At 39.6% G+C, this 13,280-nt stretch overlaps 1 protein-coding gene across 1 annotated transcript; it reads right to left on the bottom strand.

The window, feature by feature from the left end:
• Positions 1-1,025: 1,025 nt before the first annotated feature.
• Positions 1,026-2,616, bottom strand: LOC145788001 (uncharacterized). The gene is made up of 4 exons (XM_082599840.1): positions 2,126-2,616; positions 1,820-1,882; positions 1,512-1,619; positions 1,026-1,305 (listed from the first exon to the last, which is right to left on the bottom strand). Exons 1-4 carry the CDS (start codon positions 2,332-2,334, stop codon positions 1,071-1,073), a joined length of 615 nt encoding a protein of 204 aa, XP_082455966.1. The 5' UTR covers positions 2,335-2,616; the 3' UTR covers positions 1,026-1,070.
• Positions 2,617-13,280: the final 10,664 nt, after the last annotated feature.

The raw sequence follows: 13,280 nt of genomic DNA, 5'->3' as shown, positions 1-13,280 counted from the left end.
GCCTATAAAGAAAGTGAAAGAATGGTTAATGGGACAAGACACCTACACATTGCATAAACCAATCAAGAGCAAATTCAAGAGAAGGCAAGTGATTGTTGGAAGCATCAACCAACAGTTTCAAGCAGATCTGTGTGATTTATCAAAGCTGACAAAATACAACAAAGATTATAAATACTTGTTAACATGTATTGGTGTGCTTTCACCCTTTGCTGTCCCTTTGCAAGATAAAACTGGAAAAAGCCTAGTAGAAGCTTTCTCTCACATTATCCAAGATCGAAAATGCGATAGTCTACAAACCGATGAAGGGAAAGAATTCACCAATCGTCTATTTCAAGCTTTTCTAAAAGAGAACAACATACATTTTTTCACAACAAGAAATGAGACTAAAGCTAGCATTGTAGAAAGATTCAACAGAACGTTAAAAACAAAGATGTGGCGATACTTCACCGCGAAAAACACTCTAACCTACATTAATATCTTGGATGATTTATTGTGGAGCTACAATCACAGTTATCATCGCTCAATTAAACGGACTCCTGCCTCGGTTTATAAGGAAAATCAAGAAGAAGTTTGGCAGGTTCTATATGGAAAACAACGATCCCTTAAAGGTTCCAAATTTCTGGTTGGAGATAAGGTTCGCATCAGCAAGGTGAAGCAACTGTTTGAGAAAGGTTATATGCCTAACTTTACTGAAGAAATTTTTACCGTTTCGAAACGCTTGATTGGAAATCCTACTCTTTACACACTAAAAGACTACAACAACGAAGAACTCCAAGGTCGTTTTTACCCTCAAGAACTTCAAAAAATGATAAAGAATGATGATGAGTATCTAATTGAAGCTATTGTCGGAGAACGAAAACGAGGAAGGAATAAACAAGTACAAGTGAAATGGTTGGGTTATCCACCTGAATTCAACACTTGGATCAATAAAAAGGATTTAATTGCTGTGTAACTTCGCTTACAATTTCTTCGCTTGTGCAGTGCAATAAAACAAACTGTTGACAATTTGTGTGTGGTATATTTCGATAATACAGAACATAACAACGACGGTATAATATTTATTGACACGATTAATGAACACTCCAAAATTCATCACTAAACAAATCGATTGGTGATTGAAATAGAGTTTCATCCTCCTTAAATGAATTAAAAAGTTCGCAGAGACATTGCGCGTCGCACCCTTGGTGTTCAAAACTTCTGATATCCCACTCGTTAGTAGGATCATTTGACTGGAGGTTGATTGAATCCTCGATAGGATGCTCTTGGCTCCATATCCAAGAAAGATCGAATTCCTCGATAACTTTCCTTAAAAAAAAATAAAGAAAATAAAACAAAAAATATGGAATACCCAACAAATCTTTCTCATTGTAGGAATCATATACAAAAGAAATCTTTCTCGTTGAAGGAATCATATACAAACTGGTAAGACGAAGTTATTATTATTATTTTTTTTTAAGAAGATGAATTAGACACGGGCTAAAAACAGTGAGTCAAACATACTGCAGGTTTACCTCCAGTCTTCTTGAAGTCCCTCAATCTGCGAGTCGGAATGAAAGAAATCCACCAGATTACTTTCTTCTAAGACTTGAATGTCTGTGAGAGCTTCCTCGTTCTGTTCACTATTTAATAAATATTTCATCATAAACACAAGCTTAGTCTTTTAACTAACATTATTTTAACATTTATTTCGACTTTAAAATGATTACAAATTCTAATTGAATGTTTTTAATTATAATTTCTCCTATTTTTCAAAATAAAATTTAAAAAAACGTGTTTAAGACAGAAAGACACAGGCTCACAAAAGTTAAAATAAACCCACCTCTTTCTGTTTTGTGACAATTTCTCCGCAACCTCGTACATCTCCTCATCAGAAACATTGCCCCTGCAAATCATTTTCATTACACTCCAGAGGTATGCTTAGTCTTTTAACTTACATTATTTTAACATTAATTTCAATTTTTTTAAGTATTTTGTATTAAGAATAACCCACAAGTTCATCATGCGAGAGGGCTGTTCTCTCCCCAAAAAAAAATTGCTTGGTTTCAAGAAAATAAATGACACTAAAGCGAACTTTACCATATGAGACACTCTCTACAAAGAAGAAGAAATTAAAATACATATCTACCAAATATCTGATTCTTGGGTTGTTTCTCCTGCATCGGGTGGAGGAGGGCGGTGAATAATTCTCCAATGTTGCTTGAGTCCTTTCTTGTGTTTGTAAGTTCGTCCGCAAGTCGGACATTTGTGAACTGTTGGGAGGTGTTGATGGTTCATCTTCTCCTCTCGACTGAAATAAAAAATAAAATAAAAAAAACAATGAACCCACATAATCATAAACCATATCAAATGTATACACACAACCCACCTCTGAAAAGAAACATTACATCTCCGACACACTCCACACGTTCTTTCGTGTCTTTTCACTCCCCAGTTGGATGCTAGTTCTTTTTCACAGAACCTACATCTCTTATGGTTGTGTTGGTCTTTGCTTTTGACATTATCAACGAAACGAAAAAAACTAATTATCACCCACCCACAATTTTATTTTCATGAAAAGACTTGAAACTGACCAAAATTTCAGGGAAAATAAACAATGATACACACACACACCCTAATCCCAACAAACATCAAAACAAGGAAAATAAATACCTTCCAAACATTACCCCACAGATTTGACAGAAAAGACACGATAACTCCACATGAGAATGGAGAGAACTCTCATCTTTAAATGTCTTTTGACACCTCTCACATTCATAATCTCGCGAGCATTCATCTAAAAATCTAACGAAATGAATGTTTTAGAAACCCACTGAATTCGAATAAAGAAAAAGCAAAAATAACACTCACTTGTTCAATGAGTTCGATTCCATAATTTCGTGCTAGTTCAAACATAAATCTCATAAATTTTGTAAGAACTCTGACTAATCTGCAGTTAAAGCTCGTCTTGAAATACTTCACTTCTTTCAAGGCACCCATACAGCCGGCATGAAATCTACTCGCTTTTAATAGAACTCTTCTCAAAGCTTCTTTTTGCAACTTCCTGGTTCAAATCAACCGCCCGCTCAAATCGGCCGAAAATATGTGTTACCTTTGATATAGCGTCATCAGCCGAAAAATGTGCTCACAATCTAGCCGAACTACACTTTGTCACTTCCTGGTTCAAATCAACCGTTATTACCCGCTCAAATCGGCAGAAAATTGTGCTCCCAATCTAGCGTCACCACTTAGCGTCACTACATTTACTATTCCATCTGTAGAAAACGCCACTCCAGTACCTGTCCATAGCCTATATCTTCGTGACGAAGAGGGGTCGCTTGACGTTGGACAGGGTGGTCTTCACAGATTGATCGAGACCGCACCTTCTTTGTATGTTATGAAAAAGAGAATCGCTTATTTGGTTGCTTTTGTTGAATTTTTGTGCTGTAAAACGAGAAAGCGTAGCTTTGTGAAGCCAAAACTGGACGCGTCTTATCTTAATAATGCTTTGGAGTTGACTGTGAAGTTTGTTCAGAAGAGCGTGTATGGTGATGTGGTACATTTAATGACCAAGCGATCGTCGGATGCCCTTGAAGAAGTGATAAAGCGGGGTAGTGTTGGCGCTTCGCAACGTGAGAAGGAACGCTTGAAAGAATTACGTTCACTTAAAAAGTACAGACCTTGTGTAGATGACGCTGGTGTAATCCGCATTGAAGGGCGCTTAAGTAATTCTCCCGAGATCTCTTGAAGCAAAGCATCCGATCGTTTTGCCTTCGAAACACCCCTTCACTAGGCTTGTTGTACTGTCGCATCATAATCGAAATGCGCACTGTGGAGTACAGCACACTTTGTTGTCTACGCGACAGAAGTTTTGGATCGCTAATGGTAATGCCTCCGTGAAGAGGTATCTTAATGACTGTGGTGTATGCGCGATTGAGAAAGCTCGACCTATAAGGCAGCTCATATCTGATTTATCTTTGTCTCGCACAACTGCGCATAGGAAACCCTTTTTTGATTGCGGCTTAGACTATCTTGGACCTTTAACTTTTGTTGAAGGTAGAAGTCACAAAAAAGCTTGGGGACTCTTGTTCACATGTATGGCATCTCGCGCTATTCATGTTGAGCTGGTTACGTCATTGTCGCTGAGTGATTTTTTACTTGCCTTTACAAGATTTACAGATTTACGTGGGCAGGTTAATGCAATCTATTCCGATAATGGAAGCACCTTTCAGACAGCATCTAAGAAGTTACCCGAGTTGATAAAATCAGCTGAATTTCACAACGCCCTGAGACAGAAGGATATAAACTGGGAATTTATACCTCCGTATGCTCCAGCGCAAGGTGGCGCCTGGGAGGCAATGGTAAAACAATTTAAAATTGCATTTTATCACATTTTGGACTCTTCAATTCGTAAGCCCAATTTTATTGAACTGCTTACGTACACCAGCAGTGCCGTTCGGATCGTGAACGAACGCCCTTTGGTACCTTTGAGTGACGACCCTAGGGATTTTACTGTCATCACCCCATGCCTCACTTTTGACCCCATACTTAGACCCATACTGTGCTGTTGGGCAACCACATGATCGTGACCAACTAAGAAGGGATTATTGGTTCAATTTGTCACTTTCTCAGCAGTTTTGGAGTAAATGGATCGATTTTTACTTGCCAGGGCTTCAGGGCCGGAAAAAATGGTTAAAAATGGCCGACAATTTGGAGCCTGGTCAACTTGTAGTGGTGGGTTCTCTTCAAGACATTGGTAAACGTGGTAAGTATCAACTTGGGAGGGTGCATGAGGTGGTCCCACAAATTAGGAAAGGGAAGCCTGTGGTTCGTAGAGCTAAAGTTGCCGTCTGCAACTATGATGAGAGTACAGGGAAAATGAAAGTAGACTATGTGTTGAGGGATATTTCGTGCCTCGCCCCCGTAAAGAACACCTAAGTGTTAGGGTTTGAGCCTGGTTTTGTCTGCGGTGGCCGATACTTGTCTGAGCCCAGAACAGTCGGTTATTATCGCAACTATTGTATGTATATAACGTTATTTCAGCGTGTACCTATGGTACCAATTTCATGTATCGTCGTGTTTATTCGTATTGCTGTTCATTCGTTGCATGCCCTTTGTATTTGCGTATTAACTTAAACGTGAGTGATTCAAACAATTTGTGTATCATGTGTTTTTATTCATTGGCTCACAATTGTCGTCAATTCTTTTTTAGTTATGCCATGTCAGACTGTCATAACTAGGGGCCGCTATGTTCCAGACAATTGTTCACCTAATCAAACATCATATAAAACCGTTCAGGTCTACTGAATCTTACGTCATGGAATTTTTCCTAAAAATGAGCCAAAATTGCACCATCGTTCGTAAGACTTGTGTCAAACCTGTTTAAACATGAAATATTGCATCATCACCTTTGAACACCTGTTTGAATTGCGTGACAATGTCTTTCACTATTACGTCACAGTACTGCGTACGTGAGTTTGAGATATTGATATCTATTCTGGTCATTCATTTTAAAATTGTTGCTTGAAGAGGTTGGTCGCACGTTTAACTGGTTTGCTTAGTGCTTGTCAGCTGGACGAAAATTTCCGTCTTTTATCCAAGTAATCTGTTCTGTAGTGACAAGTTTTAGTGGTGTACGGCGTTGCATCCCATTTTCGACAGCCAGGTGGCTAATTTTACAGAAATACAACTTTGAATAGACGTTTCAAAGGAGTGTTTCTTTTTCGGTCATTACATGCAGACGAACGGATTCGGGAATCTTATGTTACAATTTTCCCACGAAGAGATTATGGTTTACCGCTGTGACCACGTTTTGACTTCTGTTGCAAACCAAATTAAATTAATAACCTGACATAACTTACGGTACCGATAATGATGTTCTTGCAAACAGTTTCCAAAGCAAATTAAACTACGGTAGGCTTGCCTGGTACGGTACTCAGTTCTGTGATATTTAGGCTAGTACTGCAGCCAGTGCAGAGTGGTAGATCAAGAATCTTTGCTGTCCCAAACCTACTCAGTATTGCCTAGTTACTTACAAACCTCACGGCTATTTTTTTTTTCTTTTTGCGCAACGCTCAGAGTTCAAAATGGATACCACTACATGGCTAGTAAGCTGGTCAGTGGTCACCGGAGCAACTTCGACTGCCAGAATTTTACACGGCTCGCTGTTTCTGCTGAAAACATAGCTAGATTAGCTGCGCCACTAGCGGCGCAAAGTGTTGCTTAAAAAACGGCCACAACTTTTTTTGCCAAGGGTCCCCGGTTGGAGGAGAGTGATAATCCTAAACTAGAGGAATTAAGCTTTCCAACGATACCAAATTTGTTAAGGTCGCAATTTATTCCAGGCGGCCCTATATTTTCGCATTTTACGCTCAGACTATACCAGCAAGAAAACCTATGATACAGTCGTGTGTATTTTCACTGCACCGATATGGAAAGGTGGTTCTCTTCAATAGACTTCATAAACAGTTTAGAAAACAACACAAGTTTAAGTAATAGCAAATACACGTCTACCCCAGGCAACAAATCAACCGTTTTTTTTACATTTGATTCAGCGTCTGCAGACGTTGGTCGGTTGGTTTGCTGTCTAGGTTATGTCATATAGCTACACCTTTGCTCGGAATGAAAGTGAAAAGCATCAGCAATTTTTTATTAAAAAATACTGGCAATGGTCATGGGCATGAGGCATTCAACCCAGAACAAACATCACACAGTAGAAGCTGGAATGAAATGTTGGCATGCTAATCAAAGTGACTTTAAAAGTTTTTCTTTTTAAATCGGACAAAAATTGACAAAAATTGACAAAATTATGAGAATTTTAATTGGGTTAGCCACTGTACTGTATATCACTTGGTTGGAAAGCCTTTAGAAGAACAAGTTCAATATTTAAAGACATACTAAATAAAATTTTCAAGCTGGAATTAAGCATTAAAATGAGCAAACTGAACATTCAAGAATACATTTTAAAAAAATTACCGAAAAAAATTTGTTTTCAATCGTACTGGCAAGGCCCAAAGTCCAATGTTTCATTTATTTTTAATTTTTTCAAAATGACCAATAAGTGCAAACACTGCTCGAGAATACGTCACTATAGACAGCTATAACAAAAGCCACAATAACACTAACATCAGATCTGATGTTTTGAGCAAACTGTCTGATGTTTTGAAGTTGAAATCTGATGTTTTGATGTACATATATAGCCTAAAGTTAAAACGCCGGCAGTAACAACTATTGCACGATCAGCTGATTGCTAGTCCATAGTGACGTAGAGAGTACAGTCGCACGCTTCGCTGCTCACGCCCATTCCCGTTTTGAAAGCTCTGACAAAAGCACGCGCGGAATGCTGATCAGACCGCAATGGGGCTAAATTTTATTGAAAATCGTTTTATGGTAGCATGTTAAACACAAAGAACGTATATTATCGCCAAGTCAGGTTTTTCTTTTAGTATCCCTTTAAGTCAAAATTCCCCCTCTCTCAAAAAACAAGTCTACGACCAATGCATCCTTTCAACTGTTACTTATAACGCGGAAACTTGGAACCTTACAAAAAAGTTAAATCTAAAACTAAGATCAATGCAAAGAGCACATGAACGGATCATGATGGGTTTAACATGGCGAGACAAAAAACTGCTGAATGGATTCGATATCAAACAAAATTCCTGGATATTGTGATAACTATCAAAAAACCGAAATGGTCATAGGCAGGTCATAGCCTATAGCAAGACACCAGAACAACAGATGGACTAACAAATTAACAAATTGGACACCCTGGGAAAACAAACACAAACGAGGAAAGCCAAAAATGAGATGGAAGGCCGAGATTCAAAAAGAATGTGGAACAGCAAGGTGGTTTACAAAAACACACGATCGACTGCATTGCCAAAAAAAGGAGAAGGCCTTCGCTCAGGAGTGGGTTACCACAGGCTGAACATGATGGTAACTGTACAGTGGGCTGTTGTACATTTGAAAGCAATTTTTCCTCCAAAATGTTGTGTCTTGCCTGTCTTGTGTCTTGCCTTGCCTTGCCTGTCTTTTTAACAAAAGTTTCGTTCAAATTTTTGGGAGATTAGCAAACCTATACATTTTCGGAAAGCTTAGACTATGAGGAATCCGAAAAACGTTGATTACATTTGCAGAGATGTCCGCACGGCCGCCATTTTGAATTTTTATAATGGCCGCCCCAAAATATATATTTTGCTCTATCTCGGCTCTTAATAAACTTAGAAAATTCATCAAACATGCTAACCCTATGTTTTAAGGGTCAAGGAATCCATTACAAGCATACCTAGATGCCTAGCGTTAACCAATTTCCAATTATCCGCCATATTGGTTTTCAAAATGGCCGCCGAAATTATATTTCATTATAGCCTATTATTACTTACTAGTTGAGATATAAACTTCATTCAACAAGCTAGTGCTAAGTTGTGTTGAATGAGGAATTCATTAACAGCAAGCCTGCACACCACTGTCATATTTTAAAGACAAAAGAAAAACAATTCAATTTTTTAACAACTGTTGTTATTTACAATATCTGCATAGTCTGATAGCGAGGATCATTTTCAACATGCCACTACCAATGTACATCACTACACCCATACAAACACTACCACACTGAACAGTTGTTATTTCACATTTCGTCATCACTGTCTGAGTTTCATTTCCAGCATTAGCCTACAGCAGGCTAGGGACAGTAGATACCGGGACGCGCAACTCCGTTGTTCCGCCAACATTAGAAGGGTAAATTGCCAATTTGACATTTGTTTCACGCTTTGCTGCTGGCTTGCTTTCAACTAAGTAGTTTAAATTACTTCAAAACCAACTTCACTCTTTTTATATAACCCATAAAAAATACATTATTTTGTAAAAAAAAAAAAAAATTACCCTTCTAATGTTGCGGATGAACGAAAAAGCGGATGTAGTTAACCATCCTGGTATCTACTGTCCCTACAGCAGGGCTACTCAACTAATTTTAGCAAAGGTCCATTTTGACAAGTTGAATATTTTTGCGGTCCGTTGAATATTTCACATGCAACCACGAAAATTAAACAACCAGTACGAGCACCGAAACACTTTTCAGGTAGTGTGTAACACATCTTGGATTTTTGTCTGACACAAACAAAGGAATAAAAAAGGAAAAAATGTATTGTGTTTCTTTGTAGTGTAGCTGTGTGGGTCGCACATCAAAGAAGACAGCAAAGCGTCGGGGGGTTTGGGGGCGAAGCCCCCAGCTCCTTGGATAATAAAAAAAAATTGCTTTTCCCTAATAGAAATCTGTTTTAAGAGGCCCTAAAATATGGCAATGAAGTTATTCTTCCGGAAGCCCGAGGTCCACCTTCAACACCCAGAAGGTCCGGATTCGGACCGCGATCCGCCAGTTGAGTAGCCCTGGCCTACAGTCAACGTCATTTTCGCAGTCTGTCCCACACAGACACAAGTCGGTGCAGGTCAAGTTGTTCCTTCGACACAAACATCTCTGGGTTGAGCTGTTGGTTTTGCATTGGCATCGGACTAGCTGAATGATGGCTTGTGGTGCAGGTAGAATCTTTGTGGTGATAGGTGAAATCCCACTTTCATCCTGATGGTAGCCATGCCGAAGTGGACCAAGGAGCTGTTGCCACATGACAGGTCATGCATATCCGCAATATACCGTGGCCAAAGGCGTTTGTACTTTATCCGATCGAGGGCAAAGAACAACTTGTTAGGTTCCTCACCAGCTTGCAAATGGAGATTGAGATCTGCATTCCGGGATGCCTCGACAAAGAATAAGATCGTTTCCACACGATGAACATATAGTTCATCATTGACATAAACATCGCATTAGAGGACTTCTTCGTTTTCCATGCTTTTAATTTCTGCATCCCATCCTCATCTATGAGGATTCGTTCCAGATGGTCATGAGCAGTCGAGATGGGTTCAGGACTAATGTTTCTGTTATCAGATGACGATGTGCATGCCTCCTGGACCTCATCTGCTGGTCTTGAACAAATAATCTTCGGCTGTGGCTTCTCTGCAAAAAACTGATCCAAAGCCAGTTCATACAAAGCTATGCAAGTGTGGATGTGTGCACGAAGAGTTCTCTCGTAGTGCGCACACTTGAGAATTTGTCCTGTGGTTGCAGATCCATACACATCGGCTTCGGTCCAGACATCATCAATCCCAGAGTTCTCTATGGAAGTTTCGAGAGCTCTTAGTGCAGCCATCACAGCATGCAGCTAACCCAGTCAGGGAACAATTTTTCTTTTCAGGTCGACCCATGCGTCTAGCAACTGCACTGCTTTTTCGTAGAGGGCCATGCCGAAGGTTATCACAGTTGGGTACCCCTAACCAACGACTAACGTCTTCAACTGGGATGCTTGTAGAATCACAGTCAGCATAATAGACCACTCGTAAGCAACTTCTGGTAGCAGAGGCAGTGCACCAACTTGGGTGAGTGGTTGGCAAGATGAGATGAATGACTTGTATCTTGCCCATCCGGGAATCTTCTCTGTTCACCATTCTCTCTTTCTTTGGACAAAGTAGATTCTATGACCCACCCTAACTGGGTCAGTTCATATGATTGAGCAACACTTGTTGTGTTGGCATCAAACCTCCACGCTCTGTTGTAAGGTTTTGGTTTTGGCTTGGCACGTGGCTTAATGGGCATATGATATGGAAGGATTGATAAGTTCTTAGCTGCAGTAAGTTCGAGCTTTGGTGCGACTAGTTCTCCTGGAACATTTGCTTTTTGATATACTGCAGTGATTGTTCCATGTGTGGTGCCTTTCCCCTTGATTGTGTCCTCCGCAAAGTATGTGTTAACAGCAAAGAGAAACTGTCCTTTCTTGAGGAAATGTGGTACATTCAGCCCATTGAACTTCCTGGTGTTCTTCACAACAACAGCATTGGCAAGTGAGGTTTCCAAAAGCAGGATTCGGTTGTACGATACACAATAGTTTTGTGCAAGGAGGAAACTTAGCCTACCAGATTCTTGTTTCGGGTGTCATGATGAACACTCAATGACAACCTCAGTACTTGCGGATTTTCACGAACCTCAAGTGTCCGGAAGACACACGTTGACTGCTGGGTTAATGCTGTACTTGGTGTCTGGTCTTGAAATATATTACATTATGTTCTGGATTATCGTTAGTGCTGACATGTCTACTGTTCGACCTCTCATCTCTGTTCGAAGCTCCTTTTCAGGTCCCACTAAAATTCAACGTATGAGGCTGTACAACTTAGATGGAACATCTTCTCTCATGCTTCGTCTGTCACGTCTTTCTCAAGATTGAAGTTAGTAATGGCGCTTCGTATTAGTTTGGTTGTCTTGTACAACATCTTGGTTTTGTCCATTTCACTGCCATAACTTTGCATCATAGACGTGTGAACCATCTCTTCACATGCTTCAGGGTTGTGTAGAATAGATGGCTTTCTTCTGTCTTTCTGTCTCACTGATTTAATATTTGGCAACTCTGAAAAAATCTTATCCTTTAGCCACTGTCGTGTCAATTTCTGTTTGTGATTCTCTGTCTCCAAGCATGGAAAGGTAAGTTTTCTCGATGTCATGCATGGGAAGGTAAGCTTGCTTTCCTGTCTGGATCCCAACAAGATTGATCAATTCGATCAAGCACGCCATCTGCATTGGTAACTCATTGTTGGTAGACTTCTCTGTCACTGGCTTCATCTCTGAGGACATGAAGCACATGCCGAATCCAGCAGAACTTGTGGCATCTCACGTTTATCGCATGGGCATCACTTGAACATATCGCATTATTACTCAACCTTGTCATTAGGACCGGATCCTGAATAATTTCCACAGTTTGCCTGAGTGTTCTTCCCGAATTCTCTGTTCGGACTTTGCAGAGCGATTGTCCATCATCTACCTGACAGAAGTATCGGTTTTTCGACAGAGACTCTGTTGCAGATCTAGTGAATGGCACTGCTGTAGCTGATGTGCTCGCATCCATTTCCGCGCTTGTTCGTTTGTGTCCTCGTTTTTGGAGTCATATTTTCCTGTTGACACGGCATGTTGAAATCGATCCCTAGCTCGTTGTATTGATACCTGATTGGTTGCACTGAGGTAACTACTTCGATGCCATGTTGCTTTTCCTTTGTGCATAGTTTCTTTAGAGAATCCCTGGAGACGTCTCTCGAGAGCAACATATTCTCCATCTTGTATGCTTGATCTTTCCAGAAGACTTTCAAGCAACTTCTCATAGGAATCCATTTTCGGATTTTAAACAACTCTCACGCTTTCACTCTTGACACAAAATATACTGATTCCAGTCTATAGTTTTATTCGTCTTGGTGACGGACAACTTGAAACCTGTGGAGTCTTCACTCATGTTGTGTTTGCCCTGAAGTGACAGAAGAAATACCACATCAATATACCACCTCCAGCAAGATAATATCAAATGAATTCTCACTCAAACAGATATGCAATATGCATATATTTCGGAAACTATACCAGTACAGTAATCCCTAAAAAAATGTTAGAGGACTGGTTAGCCGTTTACTTGTGCTTCCTGTATATAAGTAGTAATGTAATATAATTTCGGCAGCCATTTTGAAAGCCAATATGGAGATAATTGGAAAGTGGTTAACGCTAGGCATCTAGGTATGCTGGTAATGAATTCCTTGACCCTTAAAATATGGGATTAGCATGTTTGATGAATTTTCTAAGTTTATTAGAAGCCGAGATAGAGCAAAATATATATTTTGGGGCGGCCATTTTGAAAATTCAAAACGGCGGCCATGCGGACATCTCTGCAAATGTAATCAACATTTTTCGGATTCCTTATAGTCTAAGCTTTCCGAAAATGTATAGGTTTGCTAATCTCCCAAAAATTTGAACGAAAATACATAATGAACCTGACTATTTGGTTAAATTGCAATTTTGCATGCTTTCTAAGCATTACACAACCTATAGCAAAATCAGTTATTTTATGTTGTTTCAATATCTAGCAACATTTATTCTGTGTAGAAGTAGTAGGTTTGACAGTCAGAAATGTAAAAATGGTTGCAAAACTGTAAAATGATTGGTCTGAACCAATTACACGTTGAATGTGATTTTAAAACACTCGCCTCCAGTTTTTAGGTGGCACTGCGCGTCTGGGAGGCATGTAATATAGTAAGCCATGATGCGATTACATCAGAAATCAGTACTTCAATATTGAATTTTCCAGAGTAGTTAAATCTACAAAACGAAACAAAAACTATAAACAGAATTAACAGAAAATCTTTTTTTCTCCTGGCGCGCTTCACAACACTCTAGTCAAGTCTATGAAGTAATAATGCGACAAAAATAGTGGTAGCCTAAGCCTCAAATT

Source organism: Aplidium turbinatum, chromosome 18 (genome assembly GCF_918807975.1).
Source record: "Aplidium turbinatum chromosome 18, kaAplTurb1.1, whole genome shotgun sequence".
Taxonomy (NCBI): domain Eukaryota; kingdom Metazoa; phylum Chordata; class Ascidiacea; order Aplousobranchia; family Polyclinidae; genus Aplidium; species Aplidium turbinatum.
This window is presented reverse-complemented; position numbering and strand designations above follow the sequence as displayed.